This window comes from Triturus cristatus, chromosome 2_1 (assembly GCF_964204655.1).
Source record: "Triturus cristatus chromosome 2_1, aTriCri1.1, whole genome shotgun sequence".
Lineage (NCBI taxonomy): Eukaryota > Metazoa > Chordata > Amphibia > Caudata > Salamandridae > Triturus > Triturus cristatus.
In genome coordinates, this window is record NC_140581.1 from 986478145 (window position 1) to 986500635 (window position 22491).

The 22491-nt window shown below is 42.1% G+C and overlaps 1 protein-coding gene across 1 annotated transcript in view; it reads right to left on the minus strand.

Annotated features, from left to right (window-relative positions):
• Positions 1-4182: 4182 nt before the first annotated feature.
• Positions 4183-22491, minus strand: part of SYNPO2 (synaptopodin 2) — a 579691-nt gene continuing 561382 nt past the window's right edge. The window contains exon 5 of the mRNA XM_085634327.1: positions 4183-4994. Within this exon, the coding sequence (XP_085490453.1) occupies positions 4419-4994 (576 nt within the window). The 3' untranslated portion in view covers positions 4183-4418. The remainder of the gene's footprint in view (positions 4995-22491) is intronic.

Consider the following 22491-nt stretch of genomic DNA (forward strand, 5'->3'; position numbering starts at 1 on the left):
ATTTTATGTCTATTTTTTTCCACACTTCCTTTCGTAGAAGTGAAGACGGTGCTGCTATTCTTCTCACGCAGTTGCGTGCTTCTGATAAGTAGTAAGGGCCTTATGCACAAGAAAGTAACGCAGCACGGTGCCGCAATCTATTTGGCTGTGCCGTGCTGCGTTACTTTCAAAGCACAGGAATGCGTCATATTTACAACAAAATGACGTATCCCTGAGCTCTCCTCTCCACTGGTGCACAATTGGCTGCCAGGCCTTGGTGCAAGGGTCCCCGCCTTGCGGGGATGATTGTTTTTGTGCAGGAAGGGATACCTTCCTGCACAAAAACAATCACAAGAGGTGTTTTCCTCCTTCTATGTGTGCTGTAGAATGTAGCACACATAGAAAGAGGGAAAAACAATGAGAAATAAAAATATTTCTCTTTGTTGCGCCTCCTTACGCCGCCCATGGGGAGGCATAGGATTCTGACGCATTCCCAGGTTTACGAAACGTTACATATCTGGGAAAGCGGCAGAATCCATGGGTGTTGCGTGGGAACACCCACAGCAACACCCATAGCACGCCCCATTCACGCAAAGTCCAGCATAAAAAGGGGCCGTATTTACGAGGCCACAAAAAGCCACGCAGGGTGGCTTTATGTGGCCTTGTAAATATGGAGCACGACACTGCACCGCCAGTGAATATAATAAAGCCACACACCGGTGGCGCAAGGGGCTTGTAAATATGCCCCTAAATGTATTGATGTGATGGCGCGTGCCTTAGAAATAGTCCTGACTGTAAATAGCGTGCTGGTTGGCGCCCATGTTCGAGATACTCTTGCTGGCTGCGTGGAGACCGCTCGGGTACAGCACAGCTCTCAGTTTCGACAGCAACTCTGTTATCAACACTAGAAACATGCACAGTAGTGGCAATTTCTTCAAACAAGGGTGAACAATGGAAATGAGAAGAGGGACTGAACGTTGGAGAAATAAAAAGCAGCATTATTAAAGCAACAGAGATATATTCGAAGTACTAGCACTATGGGATTTTATGGTTGTTGTTATTCAGGCCGGCTCTCTTTCCATATACCATGCTCCAGCGGTTGAGGTTACACAATGCTTCCAAAGGGTTATTGAAGGCATGAAAGTACAAGGGTTGTCCAACTTTTGTGTATGACAGTGGATGCATGACACAATTTGAACAACAGAAATACTAAGGGCTTTATTTAGATCTCGGCGATATGCCAGCCACTGTATTACAATCTTCATAGGATATAATGGGATCGTAACAAGGCGAGTGAGATATCCGTCACGTTTGTGACAGAGCATTCCCCTCCGCCCAGATCTAAATCTGTCTCTAAGTAAATAATTCTAATTTAGATTATTGAGTACAAATGGACACTTTTTGGAAATATTGGGAGCCCAATGTACATCCAGCATTCATGTACTGATATCAGATGCCCATTCCTTACTTAGGCGATGTGAGAGGGGTCAAGCACCTGTGTGGACTCAACGTGCCATGTACCCTACAAGAAACCTATCACATAGGAACCTTAAAATTACTTCATTCACTCGACCTTCAGGCTCTCCTAACATCCTCATGGCACTACCTAGTGACCAAATATTACAGGGCTTGTGACAATCACATATTAAATATTCTTATGATCATTTAGACAATGGAAACTAAAATATATGATAGCAAGTACTGCATTAAAATATTTGGAATAAATTCAATCCAATGTATGCAAAAATAGATGTAGTTGAAAGAACGGATATCTTTCTTTGGAATATAAAACGCATACATCGCCCCCAGTTGGGGTTTGCACCTCCAAATCGAGGCACAGGGCCCTAACTCTAATTACATGCACTGCACAAAGCTGTCCATCCCAACATGGCCCCAGCACCACACAAGCTGCTTGCCCGAGGGGCCAGTTGGCCATAATCCAACCATAAATTTAACGCACCATTGAACTTTAATTTCAACCTCGGGCACTCATGCCTGGCTTGTGACTATTTTTCTATTCACTCTAATGAGCTTGTGGACTACAGAAACTGTTCCCAACAGGAGTGGAAGGCCTCGATAGTCAGTACATCTGCCTATTGCATACCTGAATATTTGGTCACCCCGATATGGAACCATCGTCTGGCTTTCCTTTCATCAGATATACATAGGTCACTTACCTATAAAAACACTCAGCGGTTTCCTACAACAGACACTCATTACATCCGAGCAATTACTTTTCCTGCCATTCACCTATGGATTTCAATGTTTTCCTGTATGAAATCCTCTAGGAACCAACTAAATTTCACTAGGTAATTTCTGCAGAATATGTTTATAAATCTCCTCCTTAGAAGTCCAGCTTCTCTTAGTTATGTGCTCTGGTGGTACCTCCCTGCTCTCTACAGGGACCTTTTGTTCAGTTCACATGCTGCTTTTCTTACATTGTCCTTACCTTTAAAAAACACACATGTGCTCATTCACTTCCTCACCCTTCTTAAATCTTCTTTCATTGAAACACTCCCATTCTGTTTTCCCATGCTATTCTTCATGATGAGGTCAAACACAGAGCGGAAACCATGGGAGGGGTCTAAAAGTCATATCTGAGCTGCAAATGGGCTGTCCAAATTGCAGTGGTGTCTGCCTCACCATCCTTTACATCTACACACACTAGGCCCCTCACACGCACTGAACCATACGGCAAGGAATAAAAGATCTCCGCCAAAGAGCCCCTTCATGGGTGCCCGTCGGGTAGTGCAGCGCCGACCCGACGAGGAGCAGGCCCAATGATGAAGCATGACACCTAGCTGGCTGGGTGTGTGAGGGTGCTAATTCCGACAAGACGATTTCCCCTCTCTGTCTAGATACACAACCTGTTCTATTCCTTCAGGAACTGCATACCCTTTTTGTGTTTATCTCAAGCTGCAGTGGTCTCATGAGAAGGGCCTGTCACTTACTTTTTCACTAATTAAGCACTGAAAATACTTGTGAGAACATCTATTCACATAGACGGCATATTCAGTATTCTAGGGCAGAGACATCTGCAAAATTGGTGAACACCCACAAACTCACAGATGTATGGATTATCATGCCTTATTGCGTTGGTTTCCACCATCATGATTATTGGAATTTTGCTCTTGTTAAGGGTAAGAGCAAATTCATTTTCACAGGGCAAAGGGATAGGAATAGCCCCAAAATTGAACTGAGGAGCATTTAGGGGATGGGGTTTCTCCCTGAAAAAATGCTTTCCATGTGGATCCAAAAATAGTAAGCGAGTGGAATATAATTTACCAAATCAGAAATATCCCCTTTCTACATTGTTAAATGTGTACATTTCTAGGTGAGTACTCATTAGAAGCTTTAACATACACAACTTTCTAGGAGTACTCCTGACAATCTTTTTTAATTCCTGGAATGTTGGAAATTTTCTCAAATCTAGAAGCAACCCCTCATTTACTTCTGTTGGTAATCGGGCCACTCAACCTTGGATCACAGCTCAATTTCGAGTTGCGCAGAGTTGCGATTATTTAATTTCCATCACCGGTCTCTAACCAATGCATTTTGAAGTGGATTTCTAAACAATGCGTTTTGAAGTGTTTTGGGAGTGGATCTCTAAACAATGCATTTTGAAGTGATTTAGGAGTGAATCCCTGCACCCGTTCCATGCCACAGTCACCTCCTCGCTTAACAGCTCAGGCAACAAGATCACAGGATGAATTCCCAGGTTAACTGTTCTGCTCAAAGTGCTATGCAACCATAAGCCCAGCCGCCTTATTTTCCCAAACTGCTCTTTTGCCCCTTCATATCTACATTTATCTTATTATGAACTTCGTATGCTAGTGCTGAACCTGCAACACTTGTGACTTTTTCTCTCTTGGCTTAAAGCTGCTTAGGTAAAGTGGTTAAGCAATGTGTTTATTGGGTCTATACTCTATGGTTGGTTATAACCATGGGCTTCCGCTTTCATCTTCTCTCCACCATGGGAAACATGACCAGATGGGGCTAGTAAAGGTACAGGTAGACAGCTAATCTGATGCAAAAATCACTGCTAAACTGGAAGCAAAACAATGGCAAAACCAGAATTGAAGAAGAGTGGTCATCATAAGGCAACTGACATTTTACCATCATCTGCAACTTGAGTACAATTGTATGAAATTCATCAGTCTCTACTTCCTTTACACCAAAATCCTTCGATTTAGTTTCAAAATATTTCTTTTTAGTTTTTTTTTTTAAATAGCGAAAAAAGTGACCTTATCCTATAAGCGAAAAACCCAACTGTGGTGAGAAGATTGTGCCTTGAAGTCTTTATCCACCTCTTTCGATGAGCACTGGTCATGAAAGCCTTACTGACTCTGCCAGGCTCTTTAGCCTGCCACCTCCAGGTTGATGTAGAGGCAGGAATAAGGAAAGGTATGCCACGCTGTACTGTGCGTGCACGCTCCTGTTTAGCGCCTCCATGCCCTTGTGTAGGAATTAAAGTTGGAGTTTGGCACTGATGAGATGCCATACTCAGACTGGGTGTCTAAGGATGCCATGTTGGGATCGGTGGCTGAGCGTCTGCTGAAAAATGGATACTTGATCTGAGAACCATAGGTGAGGGTCGAGCCAGGTGCAGAAACAATACTTTTCGTTGGAGAAATAACACCAAGCTGATTTCTTCCATAAATGCCTAAGTTGGGGTGCAGGTTTTGGTTGGAGACTCCATAGGAAACTCTTTGCTTCCAGGCAAGTGGAGGCTCAGGGAGTGTTTTCCTGCGGGCGGCTGAGACAACATTGGCAGCAATGGATTCCTGCATGGTCAGGGCTTCGAAGGCGTCATCCACTAGGCCATAGGGTGACTTTGATGCTGCCTCCCAAGGAGTCAACCGGCGACCCGTTGTGTCTGACGTGGTTTCCGGCTTGCTTAAGTAGCTTGGAGAGGGCTGGAACACAAGAGGGGACGTAGGAGACGCCACACGTCGTAAGTCCGCTGGGGCCGAGCGCCGGACAGGGAGGGAGAGGGAGCGCCCGCCATCTTGTACCTAGAAACAAGCAAATGATTAACACACTAGTATAACTCGCATTAAAAATATGCATTTCATTGAGTTAACTTTATTAATAAGTATTCTTGTGTGCCCTCTAGAATAGATTAATTTCCACTGTGGTTACGATGTTTTGGTTAGGAGACTAGAATAAATCGATTTTTTAAAACACTTGAGTCCTCTTTACTAAATTACTTGCACATGTTGCTTTCCTGTGGAAGGCCTAAGGATGCTCTGAGCAGAAATTAGCTGTTTTGGACAAATATACTTTGTCTGGATTGAAATGGCTGGCACTTTTGTCTGGTTTTGTTCTAATTTAATAAAAAATTTAGGTTGGGGCATGTGAGAGATCTCTGCTACAGACACTATTGATGGAACTCATGCTGATTTACAGAAGTACCGTGAATAGTACCCAAAAGCTAATTTAAGAGCAAGGTCAGGCGTCAAGGACAGACAACAAATATGCTTATGTTTAATGTAAATAATATAAAACATTGTGAATGCTTGAGAATCAAAAATGAGGGAAGCAGCGGGAAGACAACAGCGTATTTGTACACCGTTTGCAGCAACAGAGGATAGGCTGGTGGATTGTTTGTATGTACATGAATGAATTTAAATTCACTAAGCGCAATGTATTTACGATGAGCATAATATTGTTATTTATTGTATTTGTATTTGTTTATGAATGTAAATGTTGTCTTGTACTTTTATGATTTTAACTAATCGATTAAAGTGGATTGATTGATTGATTGCACTAAGCGCATTCTTTACTTGAGGTTTATTTTCGCTATCGAACTCAGAAGCTAAATAACAACAAAGCATTTCTTTATAAAATAAAAATGGTTCAAGTTTCATGTAAACCATCAGGTGGCTTTGGGCGATGTTGGGGCTACGACCTTTGTGACCTTTGTGTTGTCTATGTGTGGTGCTACCCGATTTTGTTTTGCGCTGTGCAGACGTGGGAGTATAAAAGATGCCTGTATTTATAAGAACCAGAGAAGTTGTCAGAAACTCTGTGTACATCGCAAAGTGCTGTAGAATGTAATATCTGCCCAATTAGGAGGCAATGCAGTGTTTTCAGCCAGTGTTTAATTTGTGGTGGAGGGAGGAGGTGGTGAGCACCCGCACTCATTTTTGGTGACCCTGACTTACTTTTTAAACATCTGACTTGGACCGAGAGTAAGGGAGAGAAAGACAGAGAAGGGAAAAAGAAAAAGTAAGAGAGGAAAACAATAACAAAGGGAGAAAGGGATATGAAACAATCTGCAAGAGATAAAGAGGCAGAAGGTGTATGGTGGTGGTCTGGTGGAAGAAAAAGGAGTGAGGTTGATTCGCGTCAGGACTGGGAGCAGAAACCAGCCCTGGCAATTCTGCTCTATTGGGCTTTGTTTGGGGCCACTGAGAAGCACCGGTTTTGGTGCTAGTGTCAAGCACCACTGTCGCATTTGTTACTAGGATACGATATTGAAGCACTGCTGCAAAACCCGCCCCAGTAACTAAACTGGCCCCCACCCTTCCGGCCCACCAGGAAAACACCCGGTGCCCGCTACGGCCAGTCTGGCCCTGGGTCGACTCAAGACCAGGCAGCCGTGGTATTTGGCAACACCAAATTTCGCCAGTGTCAGTGACAAGTTCCTAAAAAAATATTTCCCCCCCGTAGTTATTTATTTATTTATCATTGAATTAAATGAAATACTGCTTTGAGCTGAGCCATAGCCCGGCCTGCCCCCTTTAGCAACACTGGCTGACAGGCTGCTTTTCTGCCTCAAACATGGGAGAATCATTTGAAGTGCTTTAAGATAGAAGGGACATGAAGCTGACATAGTGTCACCCTGTGACAAAAGACATAAAATGACTGCAAGCTTAACATTAAAGTCCACCCTGTATAGGGCACACCAGCTTGTGGCCACTTTCTCTAAGCTGAAGACAAAGTAATGGAAACTTACAACTTGGTTGGAAACGTGACTGAAACTCCTCTACCACAGTGGCGGCTGCTCCAATTTTGGGGTGGTGCGGCAATGCGGGCAGGGGGGCTGAGGGGAAAATGTTTTTTTTAAACGTACCTGCTCCTGCGCCCGCTGCCTCGGTGCTCCTCTTCTGACACTGGTCAGGCTCCCAGGAAGCAATCATAGCGCTGCTCTTTTGCTGGTAAAACCAGCATGAGAGCTGTGCCATGATTGGCCTGAGCGGGCCAACTTGACGCTCGCTCAGGCCCAGGGAGCCTGGGGCTTTTCTCCAACCTGGCTGTTGTAACACAGCTGGGTTGGAGAAACATGAGTGCGCATGTTTGCTTGGCCGGCCTCAGATGGCCGGCCAAACAGAGAGACGCACATACAAGTGCCCAACACTCCTCCTGTAGCGTGATGATGGCCAGATGGTCCTGCCCCGCCCTAACCTCGGCTTGGAGTAATGAAAAATAAAATGGTAATAAAGTGGTTTTATTATCATTTTATATTTCATTGCGGCGATGCTCTTCTATCATATCCATTGAACCGCACCTGTTCTACCATGATCTGGTATAGAGCTCATCTGTGCCATTTTATTAACCGCTTCGAAGAGTCTTGATGTGTTGGTTTAATTTGCTTGTTCACAGTATTATACTTTTATTCATTGTTAATTTTTGGGTATGTTGATATTGTACATCGTGTCATTCCTATACACATCTGATTGTTGCACTTGTGCCCTAGAGTCTGGGGACCGTGGTTCCTTTTGTTTATGATAGTTGAGCTTCTCTTAGCTGTTGGCAAGGGGTGATCGTAGAGGGAACTGGCATCCAGACATGCCAACATGGCCCACAATCAAGGAGAACCATGAGAGGAGGTAGATAATGGCCATAATCCCCAGCAATGATAGGGACTAGGACAAGGAACATTGTCAGTATTTTTTCTATGTCAGGATAGCAAGGCCCGGTCCTAAGAATTCCCTACTAGGGGTATGCCACCGATTACATAGCAATAACTGTCTACGAGGTCCACCACAACTGTTTTCTCTAGCTCACCCAACATGAAATCACATCCTACCTGGGCGTTTCCTTAAATTTGAAGTCTTTTCTTTATTTCTATTTAAAGTTGTTGGGGAGCAGCTGTGATACACCCATGCGTATCCCATATCATCTCTAATTTTCAAGTAGGGGATATCAGTAAAGAGGAGATCTTAGTCTGGGTGATATTACTTTCTAAGGTACATCCTTAGAAATCCCTTAGTTGAACTATTGAGCAAGGCTTTCTTCATCAGTTTTGTACACTAATTTACTTCCTGCAACAGCCTCCGCTACATCCCCGATAAAGATACTAAGCCTCTTTTCAAGAGAAGCAAGAATTTATCTTAAATTAAAGCTTTTGCAAAGAAAGCAGAAGCTGCAATGTGCATTTTTATTGTCTTCTCTTTTTCCTTATGTTTTATTCATAAAATAACCAATTCATTCTTATTAACATTTTACAACCGAATACCATTTACACCTATCAATATGATGCTTTGATATTAATTTCCAAACTACATTTTTGTAATTTTCAAACTGGAGCTTATATCAATCTCTAACATAGAGGAGTGTTATATTATTATTTTTTTTATAACTTCCAATGAGAAGATTTGAGGGGCATGATTTTAGATGTATACAAAAAACTACTTTAGGTTCAGTCTAGTGTAAAATTTTAAAATACCCACGTGTATGAAGAATGTTATGGTGAACTCATCAGAATCTTTTTAAACAAATGACAAAAACAATAGAGGGAAAAGTGGCAGAGAGGCAAAAACAGTAAAATTCCACAACACTTAAAATACATTTTGCATATTGCCTTTTGCACTTAATATTCAATTTGAAAAAACTGATTTTATTGGCTTTAGGACCTATATCTTATTATTGAGAAATATATTCAATATACCAAACCTTTTTAACAGGAAACATTAATAGATCTTGGTCATTCAGGCTGTTAACTTAGTTGCAATACAAAAAACTCTCTCTTTGTACCAACTTCTTTGTTAAAATACATGTTAAAAACATGTGACGTTAAGGTTGGGACCTACTCACACAAATAGCATTCGAAAAGTAGATAAGGAGCAACAACAACTTGACACCTCCTCGGTGCTTTGTTCATGGCGTCCACACCTGTTCAAAAACATGGATTTGGGGGAATTACATGTTATTCTGCAATCCTACGTATTTGCCCAGCATTTCACCTGTAGCTCTCGAAGTCTTTGGCAAGTTCCCAATCTGTGGAGTTACTGTGGATTTTGTGCTCCCAATTTGGCCAGTAACTTCTGCCAATGGCTGAATCAACAATACTGGGATACTCATAATGATGCCCTAAATGTGTACTGTATTTTTTTCACCATCATTATCTTCAAATAGTTGTATGAAGTGGATATCCCTCCCACCTCAACTAAATTTGTCAGGTTAATGGTGGATATGTAAAGTGTAATAAAACTCTATGAGCATTGAGCTTCACTCTCTCTCTCTCTTGCTCCCCGCTGCCACATGCATTATGTTATTCTTTCTTGACTCGCTTGCACTTAATTCAGTTTCTACTCTTGACCCTAATTCTTAATTCCACGTGACTCCTACCATTGGCACCGTTCTCAAAGATTTACGGAAGCCAATTATGTAGTGCTACAGATTCTCAAATAATACATTTGAAGATGAATCTACTATAGATTAAACAAAAAAAGTGGGAGACTTTTGCAGCCAACTACTCTATCTTCGCTAAGGAGTCCTCGTGGTAACCGCTTGCCATTCTTTGGGAGATGGCAGGGCTGGACACCAGGTTAGGGATGTACATTGTACCCCAACTTCACTTTCTATCTTGTGCATAGTCAGAGTCTTGCTTGATTTAAGATGGCCACAACCTTTATGAAGCGTGTTTTTCTCTACTGGACTATTTCCCAATCCACGATGGCAGCCATTGACTTATGAAATGGGTTCAGTGCTTTCAGTTTAAAAGGCCCTCTGATAGTATTTAAGTCAGCACTGCATTCCAGTCTATGCCCTGCAACGTTCGTGGTTGGTATGTTTTCTCCACTGCCAACTAGTTTGCTCACCTTGCCCTCTGTATACATTTTTGTAATTCCATGGATCCACTTGGTTGTTTGTGTAGTTGCCCACTCAATTAACCCTCTCCAGTTCTTCTTTCAGTATTTCTTACCTGTAAAGGGCCGGCCTCCAGCATCCACATTGGTCATGTCATGCTCAGCTCAGGAATTCATGGTAGTGAGTGTTTGAGTCTTTTGTTCACTTTCCAAACTCATAAGTTTTTACCTTGTGGTAAAATCTCCCTGCTTTACAGGGGCTGGTGTGCTCCTGCCCTAATTACCCAACCTGTTTGGTCATCGTTGTTTTCTCTTCCTGCCCTATCCATTTATTAGTTTCTCTGCTTCTACTTCTCCAACCTCTACAGTACAGAACAAGGTTGAAAGATTTAATAGGATGGGAGGCTGGAGTACTATCTGTGTAGTCTCACCCACTAGTCATGATAGGAATGAAGAATCTATTGCCTAACTTCCCCCATCCTCCACAAGCTCAATCACAGGAGAAATCTGCTGCAGCTAATCTCTGTTTTCTTCAGAGCAGCTAAAGCAGGAGAAGCAATGCTGACAAAGTCAGGAAAATCTGATGACCTGCAGTTAGATGGTGAAGGAGATAAAGAGATCTATCCAAGTAAGTGGAGGGATAGTAAACCGAGAATACTAAATAAATAGTGAACATGTACAAAAACCGGTGTAAATATTCATAAAAAGGGGGCACATGTATACCAAAAATGGAAACATCCAGAAAACAGGGAGGAATAGACGGCAACTGTTAAGAAGAGGAAAAGTATACAAAAACTGAATGATATACAAATAAACCAAATAAGAGCGAAAATAGCAAAAACAACATTGACAAAACAATACAAACGAAAAGAAAAAGACATGGAAATCTACATGAACAAATATACAAAAAAACAGAAGAAAGGAGGAAAAACAGGAAATTGTAATTGCAACAGAAAGAAATACAAATAAACCCAAATGTAATGAGTCCATAAAAAATACATTGGAAAGGAAGTATAATAGAATGGTAAAAATACAGGCCCATATAGAGCACACAGGTATAACGTAGAAAATAATAAAACATTCAGACACTCAGATATTCAAAAAAGAAAGAAAAAGACATGCAGAGAACATACCAAAACAAAGAAAAGATATACAAAACTCCCTTTTTAGGTCTCGCCTGTGATGCAGCGCATGCGCTGCTTCACCTTGGCGAGATCTATTGTTGTTGCTTTTCTGTCCGGCTTCTCTGGAAGCGGGGTTGGTGTACTCCCTGTCTCCATTAGGCCCCGCCCACCCTGACTGCATATTTTGCTCGTCTTGCTCGGGCTTTTCATGAGGCATTCTCGGTGTTCTTTGTATTCTTTTGCATTTGCTAGGTGATATATGTCTGCTTCCAGTTTCATAGCAGTTCCACTTCATCACATCTTGGCACATTGTTTTACTTTAAAAAGGTGCCTTTTTATATATTAATTGACGCTTTTGGTTCCACGATCACAACAATACATTTTTTTGCAATTTAACTTACATATTCATTCTACCTTTGCTCTTACAGTATTAGGCTATTGTTTAGGGCAACTTACAAGAGCGATTTGCTGGTGTTTGCTTTTACGTGCTTATAAGCAGTGCTCCCAAACGTGCACATATATCTCTGTATCGTTTGTTAATCAACATTTTCCCAATGTACACACAAAAATAAACAGAAGCAACATATTACTATATCTATGCGAAAACATTCTTGTACAACCCTGCGCGATACAGCAAACAAATGCTCTGACAGTATCAGGCTATTGTTTAGGGCAACTTACAAGAGCGATGTGCTGGTGTTTGCTTTTACGTGCTTATAAGCAGCGCTCCCAAACATGCATGCCATCAGACCTTTTCCTAGTCTGCAGGCGGACATTATATTGGGAGGTTTAAAAAAGGCAAAAAAAGTCTTCTTTTCCCAGTATAACAACTGCTGATGGGTTATGAGGGAAACTTCAAAGCCTGGTTGAAAGGTTACTTCGACTTGGCCCCTGCAGTCCATTCCTGGTGGGCTCAGGGACTCTCAGGGCAGGAGATAAAATGGCCAAGAGTCTCCCCCTTGAACCCCACTGCAACAGGTGATGCATTAAAAGGACTGCTGCATGATGCCTCTGGTGGTGCACCTGCAGTAACATAAGGTCATTTAGCACATTCCTGACTAATCTATTTGTGGGATGATACAAAAGGCTGAGTACAAGATAACTCCTAGCTGTGGACTGAGTTTAAATGTACTGGGGTCACCCATATGGCCTCCAAAGTCCACAAGTACTGCCCTTTTAGGCCTGGCTTGATAGCATAGTTGTATGCAAGACGTAGTGTCACCAGTTCTTTAAAACATACATAGTGGGTTTCAGCCCCATTCGGGGAGTATTAGTCTCTTTTCATGCAATTGGCTTTTTGTTATATCACTCCACTTTCTAGGAACTGCTTCCATTTGAATGCATGATGGACTATTTACATCTAAAGAGTACACTTAGTTATCACACGGTTTGTCAAACTCAATAATGTATTACTTGTAGGCATTCTAGACACAAAGCAATCTTTTTTCTGCTACGTTTTTTCCCCAGCATTGGCAAAGCCAATACGGCTTGATTTAGAGTGTTAAACACAATGTATGCATGCATCACATGTAAAAAACACTTAAGAAGTCTTGAATTTGCATGTCTTGGCACAGTAGAGCCAGAAACAGGGGCTTGCCTATGCTTGTTCTTTGTGTCCTTAAGGTAAGGCCCCCTCTACTGGTTAATGTAGGAACAGTTAGTTTTTCACTTGGCTCTTGACACTGCAGGGCTTCCCATCGCCTTAATGGCATGGGCAAGAATCAGGGCACTCCTACATCTCAGAGCCCACAGTTATCGCCACCATCAAGCAAATGAGAAACAGTGGGGCACCAGGACCCAACGGGATCCATGCAGCTGTTTTTAAGTCCACCCAAACTTTTGGACCGGGGTTTTCATGCCTCTCTTCAGTCACGCTCTTCTCACAGCCATAATCCCGCGGTCATGGAAATTATCAATTCTCCACCTAATATACAACAAGCATTTGCAATGCAATAGGTCTCACATTTGCGACACTTTCAGCTACTGGTATTGTAAATGACAAAGCTTTTATCTATGTGTTGATTTTAAAAACAGATAAATAAAAGGCATTGTCATTTACAATGCCAATAGCTTAAAATTTCGCAAATGCGAGACCTATTGTATTGCAAATGCTTGTTTAAATTAGTCTGAATAACAGTGCTGGTAAAACAGAATGCAATTTCAAAGCAAAAAAACACTAAACTGCTGGTTTTAAAGCATCATGATATTTGGTTCCCACAAGTGATTATTAGGAACAATACAGTTGTTGTAAAGGCTAATGAAGGAGTGTAAAGAATGTAAGGAACTGCAGTGCTTGGCAAAAGGGAGAGAGAAAAAGGCAACAGTGTTAAGGTGAGCTGTGATTGAGCTCCCACAAGTCTCAAACAATCTGACTGACAAAGGTGAACTGATTTTTGAGGAATCCCTGTCTCACCCTTGTATTTTGACTTAAAGATCAAGGCCTTCCTCGGAGAAAGCCCATATGATTTGTGTGCAACAACTGTCCAAGCAATAATATGATTAATAAATTTGTGAAAACCAAGTTATTGTATAGGACAAAATGGTGGTAGGGAAAATATCGAAAAAGTGAAGCAACGTGATCAACATTTATAAAGAAAACAAAAACCATCCCATAGGTTAGCATTTGAAATATTCATTCACTGTTGTCCTACGGGAAATTTAAATAAATGTGAAAAAGTAGTGGTAGCTCTCATTTTTCTGGTGCAAGAATATCTTTAGTGGGGCAAGGCCTCCACAAAGTCGGCTACAAAGGTTGCACACTCATGTGGTAGCTTGGACATGCCCCCAAAAAGCTAAAAGTATGGAAAAACAGCAAATGTATGCTCTCCAAGCCCGCACCTTAAGAGCAGGCGGCGTACCTGCCCCTGGTAGATTTTCTTTTTTTTTGTCAGAGTCCAGTTATCCACTAAGTTCTGGTAGCAGGCATACCTTGAATAAAAGTCTGGCATTTCGGGCTCCAGTCCACTTCTTCAGGTTGTCAAATGACTCCATAATTCAGCTTCCAGGCCCACGTGAAATGTTTAACACATATTGGTTCCAGTTGGAGTTTACACAGGCATTAGTTTCCTATTTCACTGGACCGCTGCATTATCCACCCCCTCCTTCTTTAGCCCCCTCCCCAACCTCCAAAACCTTCCCCCTGATTATTGATCCCTGTGGTCGTCGAGGGATTGTTTCTAACAGTCCTGGAGCAACATTTCAATGTCGAGTTTAGGCGGAGACAAACCCTGCCCCCCAATAATCTCTGGCACGAAGAAAGTACTCACTACAGTTTGTAAGAAAGTTGCCTTTCACCTTAAGCAGGCTTCTCCGAATAGCTAGTGAGCTACTCCTGCGTGCAGACCAGCTTACTAAATAAGAAGCTTTTGCTTGGTTGAATTAATATGGCTATACTAAAATAGAGAATGTATATTTGATAGGAAAATGGGTTTATTTTCAAAACTCATAAACTGATTTTTGGATTAAAATGGTGGAATTTTCAAAATATATTTAAAGCTGATATTTGAGTGCTAAATCTTGTGGCATTGGAGGGACTTTTTACCGATGGTGTTACCTTGGTGCCAGAGGCAATGCAGCCATGGCTGTTAAGTTTTACCCATATAGAGGCATTCCATGTTGACAGACTTTTTTACTTTACTGTTGCCAACCATGTCTGATGCACTGAGGTGATTGCGGGTGACAATCTTGCATATGGTGGCCACTGTTCTTTGTGGTCACTGTTACAACACTAATATTAGTGGTTCTCAATGAGTTTCTTTGAATATAAAAGGCTCTTATTACAGAAAAGGTTGGAGAACCCTGATCTTAACGGCCATCCAGATGCTTGACATGAAGGGGTTAAGTAAGGTGTTTTATGAGATATACCTGTCGGCCATCGTTGGTGCTATCTAACCACCCGTAACCAAATTCCCGTGCTTCCCATTCTGATTTTCTGCAAATTGTAATAGCTATATATTTTGTGGTATCAAAACATTCTTGGTCTCTAATTCCAAATTCCAAATGGCAACTGTCTCAGCTATGCAAAGTTATACAGTCATTTAAGCTCCAGTGTTGGCCCTCACAGTTTGGCTTCTTGAGTTTGAAAGGAAACCTCCTTCCTTCAATCAGTAATTGGCTGAAACCTCCTTTAAAATGTGGCTACTCTGAGTAACCTTGGCTTCCCTTCTGAATGAGATGCTTCATTTTTAGGTCGATCCTGGGTAGCACATGCCCTGCTCTGCGAGGGATGCTGTATTAGAGTATGGACTTAAAGCCCTGCCCACTCTCCGCCCATATTTGTCATTTCCTTGTCATTTTCCTTCGCAAATGCTGGCTTCTGAATCGTTAATAGGCTTGTTAGTCCCTCCTTAGTACCGTGTTGTCTTCATTTGTAACCTCTCATGAGGACTGGCCCTTTTACTTCTGTTGTTATACAGTATGTATTATTTAGTCTGTAAGCACTATTTTCTTTAATGAGTTTCTCCTACTGCAGGCACGACATGCTTTCCTGCAACATTCAGCATGCCATGCGCGCTTTCACTTTCCAAGCAGCCTGGGACAATTGCGGCTGCTGCTTTGAAACGAAATAGGTCTCGCATTTACAAGAGTTTGAGCTATTTGCATTGTAAATGACAATGCCCTTTGTTTATGTGTTAATTATCAAAAAAGATCAATAAAATGCATTGTCATTTACAATGCCAAATAGCTTCCAAACTCTCACAAATGCGAGACCTATTGCATTGCAAGTGCTTCTTACTGAGAGTCACTATAACAGCCCTTTTTGTGAGTATGAGTAATCAAGTGTCCTTACTCTGTTTTCACTCTTCCTGCTTTGCTCAGTGTTTACAATTCGTGATGGACAAGATATTATTGTATTGTATTATAATTGCATTTATACAGCACTTATTACGTCTGACGAGGCATTGAAGCACTCTTTTGGTGAGTAGCTCACTACTCTGGAACCGAAAAAGGATTAGTGTTGAATTAATATTGAGAGATATTAAATTATTTGTGCGGTGGACACGTGAGTTTGTTGTTTGGATTGAAAAAGGATAATGGAGGGATAGAAGAGGGAAGGGTTTGCGTTTATATAGCGCTTGCTACCCCGGATGTGGTGTCAAAGTACTTTTCAGCGGGTAGTGCGGTAGTCCGGAACCTAAACATGATTAGTGGGGATTTAGTAAAGGGAAATATGAAATTAAGTTGAGCGGTGGACATGTTAGTCTGTTAGTTGGATTGAAAAGCTTAGTGGAGGGATAGAAGAGGAAAGGGTCTGAAAAGTTTTTTTTTGGAGCTCATAGTAGTAGGAGGAAGTTTGGGATGAGTAAATGGGAGGTAGAGGGAGGAAGAGTCAGAGGGAAGGGTTTTGAAAGGCTTGTTTGGGAGATCTGAGCAGCTAAAAGAGGTATGAGATGGGCCTTCCCACAGATTCAAAGATACTGGAGGGGCCTGGCCCAGGTGATGACAACGTTGGTGGGACCCAGGTTCCGGTAGAGGCGAGATGGCACATCTTAGGGCTGACGGGCGAGATAGTCTGGACAAAATGGGCCAACATCTGGCTCGCCTTGGCAGGAGGAGTGGCGAAAAGGAACATCGCCCGAGTATGGGGTGTGGGAGAGGCCCCAACAGTGGAGTCATGGAAAAACGACTTGGATTGGTGTCAACAGGCGGAGCAGTCAATATACCAGAGTGGAGGCTGCCCACGCAAATGGGAAAAGATTTAGTTGGCCTGGGCAAACTACAGGAACGAAGAGTCAGTAGCATGAGGGATGGCCCCAGGATAATAAAGGGATCATATAGGCTAGCTGTACCCTAGGCCATGTTGGTTGTAAAGGCGGGCTGTTGGGGCACTGAATTGTGGACATTGTTATGTAATTGTATATGCCAAACCACTTACTATGTATTTCGTAATGTTCTCTATTGAAGCATACGTTTAATGGTTAATAAAAATAATTTTAAAAAAAGAGGTATGAGATGATGCAAGGAGGGGTAGAGGAGGGAAGAGTCTAGAAAGGGTAATTTTGGGGATCATAGTAGAAGAATGGGGTTTGGAATGAGTCAGAGAGTGGAGGTAGAGAATATACTGATAGAGGTATAGGGTGAGAAATAGGGTAGTGCATTAGAGAGAGTAGAAGAAGAATGAAGTTAGGGATGAGTCAGAGAATGGAGATAGTTAAGCTCAAGCTACTATTTTTATGAACAAACATTTGAGTGCTGCTCATGGACACAAAATAACATACGTGCAAACGTTTGGGAAGAGGAAAGAGGGAGCTTTTGAAAAACAACTCAAAGGACTTTATTTTCCCCATTGACTTCCATTGAAGTGAATGCAATTTCAGGCAGGAGGCAGCTAAAATAAAGACATGTCTGGTTTCAAAACTCGTGAGTCTCCCGCCTGATTTGGTTCTGTTGGCATGTTTGGATTATCCACTGCCTACAGAGAAAGGAGCTCTAATTAGTATGATATTTTATCTTAGAAAGTAAAGAAAGACGTTTGCCTGGATTAGGTTGACTAGACAACCTGGGTTTCTCCAGACAGTCCCGATTTTGGTGGTCTGTTCCGACACCCTAACAGCTTTAATAAAAGGAAATAAATGTCCGTGTTGGGTGAGAGTGCACATTGGACTCACATTTTCTCCACCCTCTCCTGTTGAAACAAATATAAGTTAATTGTTTTACATTTTTGAAAACATTTTTTAAATACTCCCCTTCTGCGCTGTTGTCTGCCGGTGAAGCAGCATTGCAGGATGTAAAGAGAGGCAAATCAGCACCTGAGAAGACCCTCAGCTGAGACTCAAGCTCATGAGAATTCACTTTACCTTCATTAAAACATGTGGGGGAGACTGAAAGGGGTTATTTAATAAAAAGCACTTGTTTGCACTATCCTTCTTTGAAATGTAACAGAAGTTGACACAACTTTAATGGTATATGACATTTCAAACAGAGGCCCTGTTATGTTTCACGCTTGAATCCATACTATAGTAGAGGCAAATATTTCTAATGGGTTCTTATGCATTTCTCCACCTCCTTCCCTTCTCTCTAGTAGAAACATATTTTCTCTTATCAAGTCCTGGTTTTATAATCAGTTCTCTTGTTACCTTTATAGATGAAAAACTACAAGTCCCAGAATACAACCAGACTAAATGAGCCACTCAAGGTGCAACTTGAGATCTTTGTGATGTCTTCCTTTGGCTAGGTAAAGCTTAATGAAATGGAACGCCTCCTGGTCGCAGAGTAGCATCACCTTGCTCATGATTTAAGCGGCCCCTCAAAGCTGCTCAGGGTGGCTTCTTGTGGCTTCATAAACCTTTATGAGAGCCCTGCGTCACACACGTACCACTTTAAAATGTGACACAGGGCTCTCATATATAAGCCCCTGATGCTGAAATTCCACTGACTTTTTTTTTGCAGGTTGCCTCCAAGACAGTGGAGATGCATTTATCTTTAAAACATTCAAATGGCGCATCGAACCAATTTACCCAGATGACACATGTAATCTGCTTTCATCCACTACCCTGTTCTTATTTCAGTTTTTCCAAGTTAGAATTGCAGCCACCAGTGCATGTGAAATTAATATTCTATACATCCGTCTAACGAAATAACCTGGGTAATAACAATCTTTGAAGACAAATATCTTGAAGGGGCATTCAGCTATTTAAAAACTACTACTTTCAGGAAACAGGCTGGCACAGAAAAGTTCAACAGTCTGCTGGGCATATATTAAAGCTCTGCTGCATTCTACCTTCAAAGCAAGATCAGGGAAGAAGAAAAATTAACCATTCCGTGTAATTTAGCCTCATATGTGAAGGGATACTGGTTTGGTTTGCAGCAATACATTTAGTAATGCCAATAATTACATTTAGTTTTAATCAAAACATGAGAGAAAACATTGAAAAAATTAGTGGTGCTCACATCCATTGTCCAGTGCTTAATTTGAGCTGGTGGTTTCCGGTGCTCGGCACTGGCACTTAATTCTCAGCTCTAGTGACAGTCCACCACATGGTGGCGGTGTCTGTCAAATTTTGAGATAAGCACAACAGTGTTTAATAAGTCAATATACTTTAAACATACATAACACCTTCGCTTACACCATTATTATAGAGTTGGATGGCCTGGAATAGTTTGTATTATCGCTCTTGTAGGAGTGCGATGGTTAGTTCTTGTGTTGGTTCTGTCATTGGCAGCACTGACAGGGGCAATGGGTGGTGCAGGGGGCAGTGGCTCCTAAAAAGGCCCCTGGCACTTAATTATTTACAAATTAAGCGCCACCAGTGTCGATGTTGAGAGGCATGTAATGCAGCAAGCAAGTTCCTGCTGCACTCCTCACTCATAAAAGCAGCAGTAAAAGGCCCTCTGGAGGAGGACGTTATGCTTGTGGATTACAGCTTCTGTGAAGCGGTGGTGCTCCAGTCCCTGGGGGGCGGCCCTAGCTGGGCTGCCTGTCACTGAGAGCGTTGCTCGATTCTGCCCGTCACCAGCCTAGAGGGCTCAGAAGGATCCCCCCAGACCCCGCTTAAGCTGGTGGCACAGGGGCCGCACAACGCCACTGACTGACACCACAGTAAAGAAGAGGCCTGGAGAAGCCCAAAGAAGGATGTTTTTCCAGCAAATTAAGACTGCAGACAGTGCACTAATCGACCCGCAAACAAGAGCTGAATTCAGGGAAGATATATCCCCCTGTAGGCCAGCTAACTTGTTTGGCTTTCTCACAAGGCCCAGAAGGGGCCCGAGCACAGCAAGAAGCTGCTGTCAGAAGCATAGAGTCCACAGGTCAGAATGACTATTTTGTGTCTGGGCTTAAAAAAGGCATCTCTCAGATTGCAGAAGGACACCCTACATCTTGTGTTCAGGACCAATGGTTTGGCAAATGGGGATCTCACAGCAAGAATGAGCCCAACACACTTTGAAAGTCAGTAAGCTCCAGACAGAAATGGTAACCATTCGAATAACCAGAGATTTATTGTGCGACATCCCACATGCATAGTAATTTAAGGTAATTCAAGAACCTGTTAGCCTAGTATATGTCATGTATATTGAGGTCGATAATATTGACTCATTAAAATATTACAGCATCTACATTATCCTAACCACTACATTGCTGGGTAAGTATATATTTACTATTACTAACTCCACAGGCATATTGCTTATATCGGCAGACATTGCAATGTACTGGTGTTGTCGATGTTGTGGATGCAATATTTTTGTTGTCATATATAACACATGCAATATAGTGGGGGCATACCTGCGTATATCACCTAGCTGTGGACATTCTCTGTAATCAAAAACTACTGGAGAGAGGTGTGGCCCAGCGAGCGGCCAGAGAGGCTGACCTTGGAGTGCGGGGCTCTTGGTTCGATCCCCGACCCACGAGGCAGCTCAGCTTAACACCATGTGACTCTGGGCAATAACTGACTTAATCTCCCCGACGGCCACCAGCGCCCTGAAACCCTTAAGGGGGTGATATGTTCGCGCTTTACAAATAGGAATTATTTATTTATTTATTATTATTACAACAAGGGGAGGAAAGGGGAACACTATATGGCACAAAAACCCCTAGCTAGTCACAACAGAGACCGAGGTACCCTGCGGATCAAAAATATGGTAGACCAATCAGTCATTCTCTTTTAAACGACAGTAGCCTTCACCCACCAATCACGTAGCATGCGTCATCACAGGGCTCCTCCTCATGCCAGCTGGGGTGAGGTTTCCTGAAAAACATCCAAGAGCTTCCTTGCCTTGGCAGGGCCAAAGCCCACGCCAGCTGGCATGAGGAGGAGCCCTATGAAGCCACCAGATTGGTGGGTGAGGGTTACCGTCCTTTAAATATTTTTTAAGATTATTAATTACCCATTGGTTTAACATATTTTTGATCCACAGGGCACCGTGGATTCTGTTGTGACATTATCCTTAGCACTGGTTTGCCCTGGTGACCGAAGATATTTGAGTTTTTGGTGAAGAATTGTTAACCCTGGAGTATTGAGAATAAACTAACCAAGTTACTGAAATAAATACTTTGATTCTTCGCCAAAATTCTTGAACACATATGTTTGATTGTATAATACTACTGAGAAAAAAAGGAATGACATTTCAACAAATTAATGTAAGCTGCTTCTCATGTAAACAACTATGTGTATTTTTGAAACAACGAATAAATGAGCATAAGCGAGTGCAAACATTTGCTGCACGTGTCACGACGCCTAACAAATTAAAAACACCATATGCTTGATGCAGTTATCTGTCTGGATGCTTTTAATTTCTGATGCAATATTTGGCTCGTTTACAGGGTGAAATCTGCTACTTTTATTTCCTAACCAGAAAAACAAAGGTGAGTGTTCTTCTTGCAGGTGCTGTCCCATCTGTTGGTAGCACGCGATACACTGTACCGGAAGTGTACTGTACACAGATAGATAACAAACAATGGGTGCCGAGCACGTGATGTGCAATGTGTTAACAAGCTGCAGTAAGTAACTTTAATTTGGAAATAATATCCAACTTTTGCTTTATTTTGGAATCTTTTTAGCAAATCCTAAACTTTCGCATACTTTCATATACCGTTTGAAGATAGACAACTATGGTTGTGTATCAAAATCTTAATGAGGAGAAGCCCCTTCCTTGAGCATAAGATGTAAGGCACGCTCATTCTCACCCACAGACACCTCAAAACTGTGAACCGCTGGGATGTTGTGATGTGCTGTGTCGCTGAGCCTCGCTGACTCTTTGGCCTTAGATTCTGAGCTGTTGCTGAAAATCGCCACCCCCAGGAAGCTAGAGGGCTGTTGAGCATGTACGTAATTGAAATTGCATAAACCCCAGGAAGATAGAGGGCTGTTGAGCATGTACGTAATTGAAATTGCATTTATATAGTGCTTACTACCCCTGATGAGGCGTTGAAGCTCTTTTTCAGCAAGTCGCACGCTACTACGGAACCCAAAAAAAGGATTAGTGGTGAATTAGCATAGGGAGATATGAAATTATTTTTGAGCGGCGGATATGTGAGTTTGTTATTTAGATTAGAAAAGGATAGTGAAGGGATAGAAGAGGGAAGGGTTTGCATTTATATAGCATTTGCTATACCTGATGAGGTGTTGAAGCGCTTTTGGCGGGTAACACGCTACTCCGGAACCCAAACAGGATAAGTGGGGAATTATTATAGGGAAATATGAAATTAATTTGAGTGGTGGGCATGTTAGTCTGTTAGCTGGATTGAAAAGGATAGTGGAGTGATGGAAGAGGGAACCCATGCCAGAGCCTCAGGTTACATGAGAGATATCAATATTAGGGACAGTTTGGCCCTTGTGAAACCCCTTGACAACTCAGAAGGTTTTTCAACAACCCTGAACACATTAAAGTTATTACCTGGAAATGAGGACAGG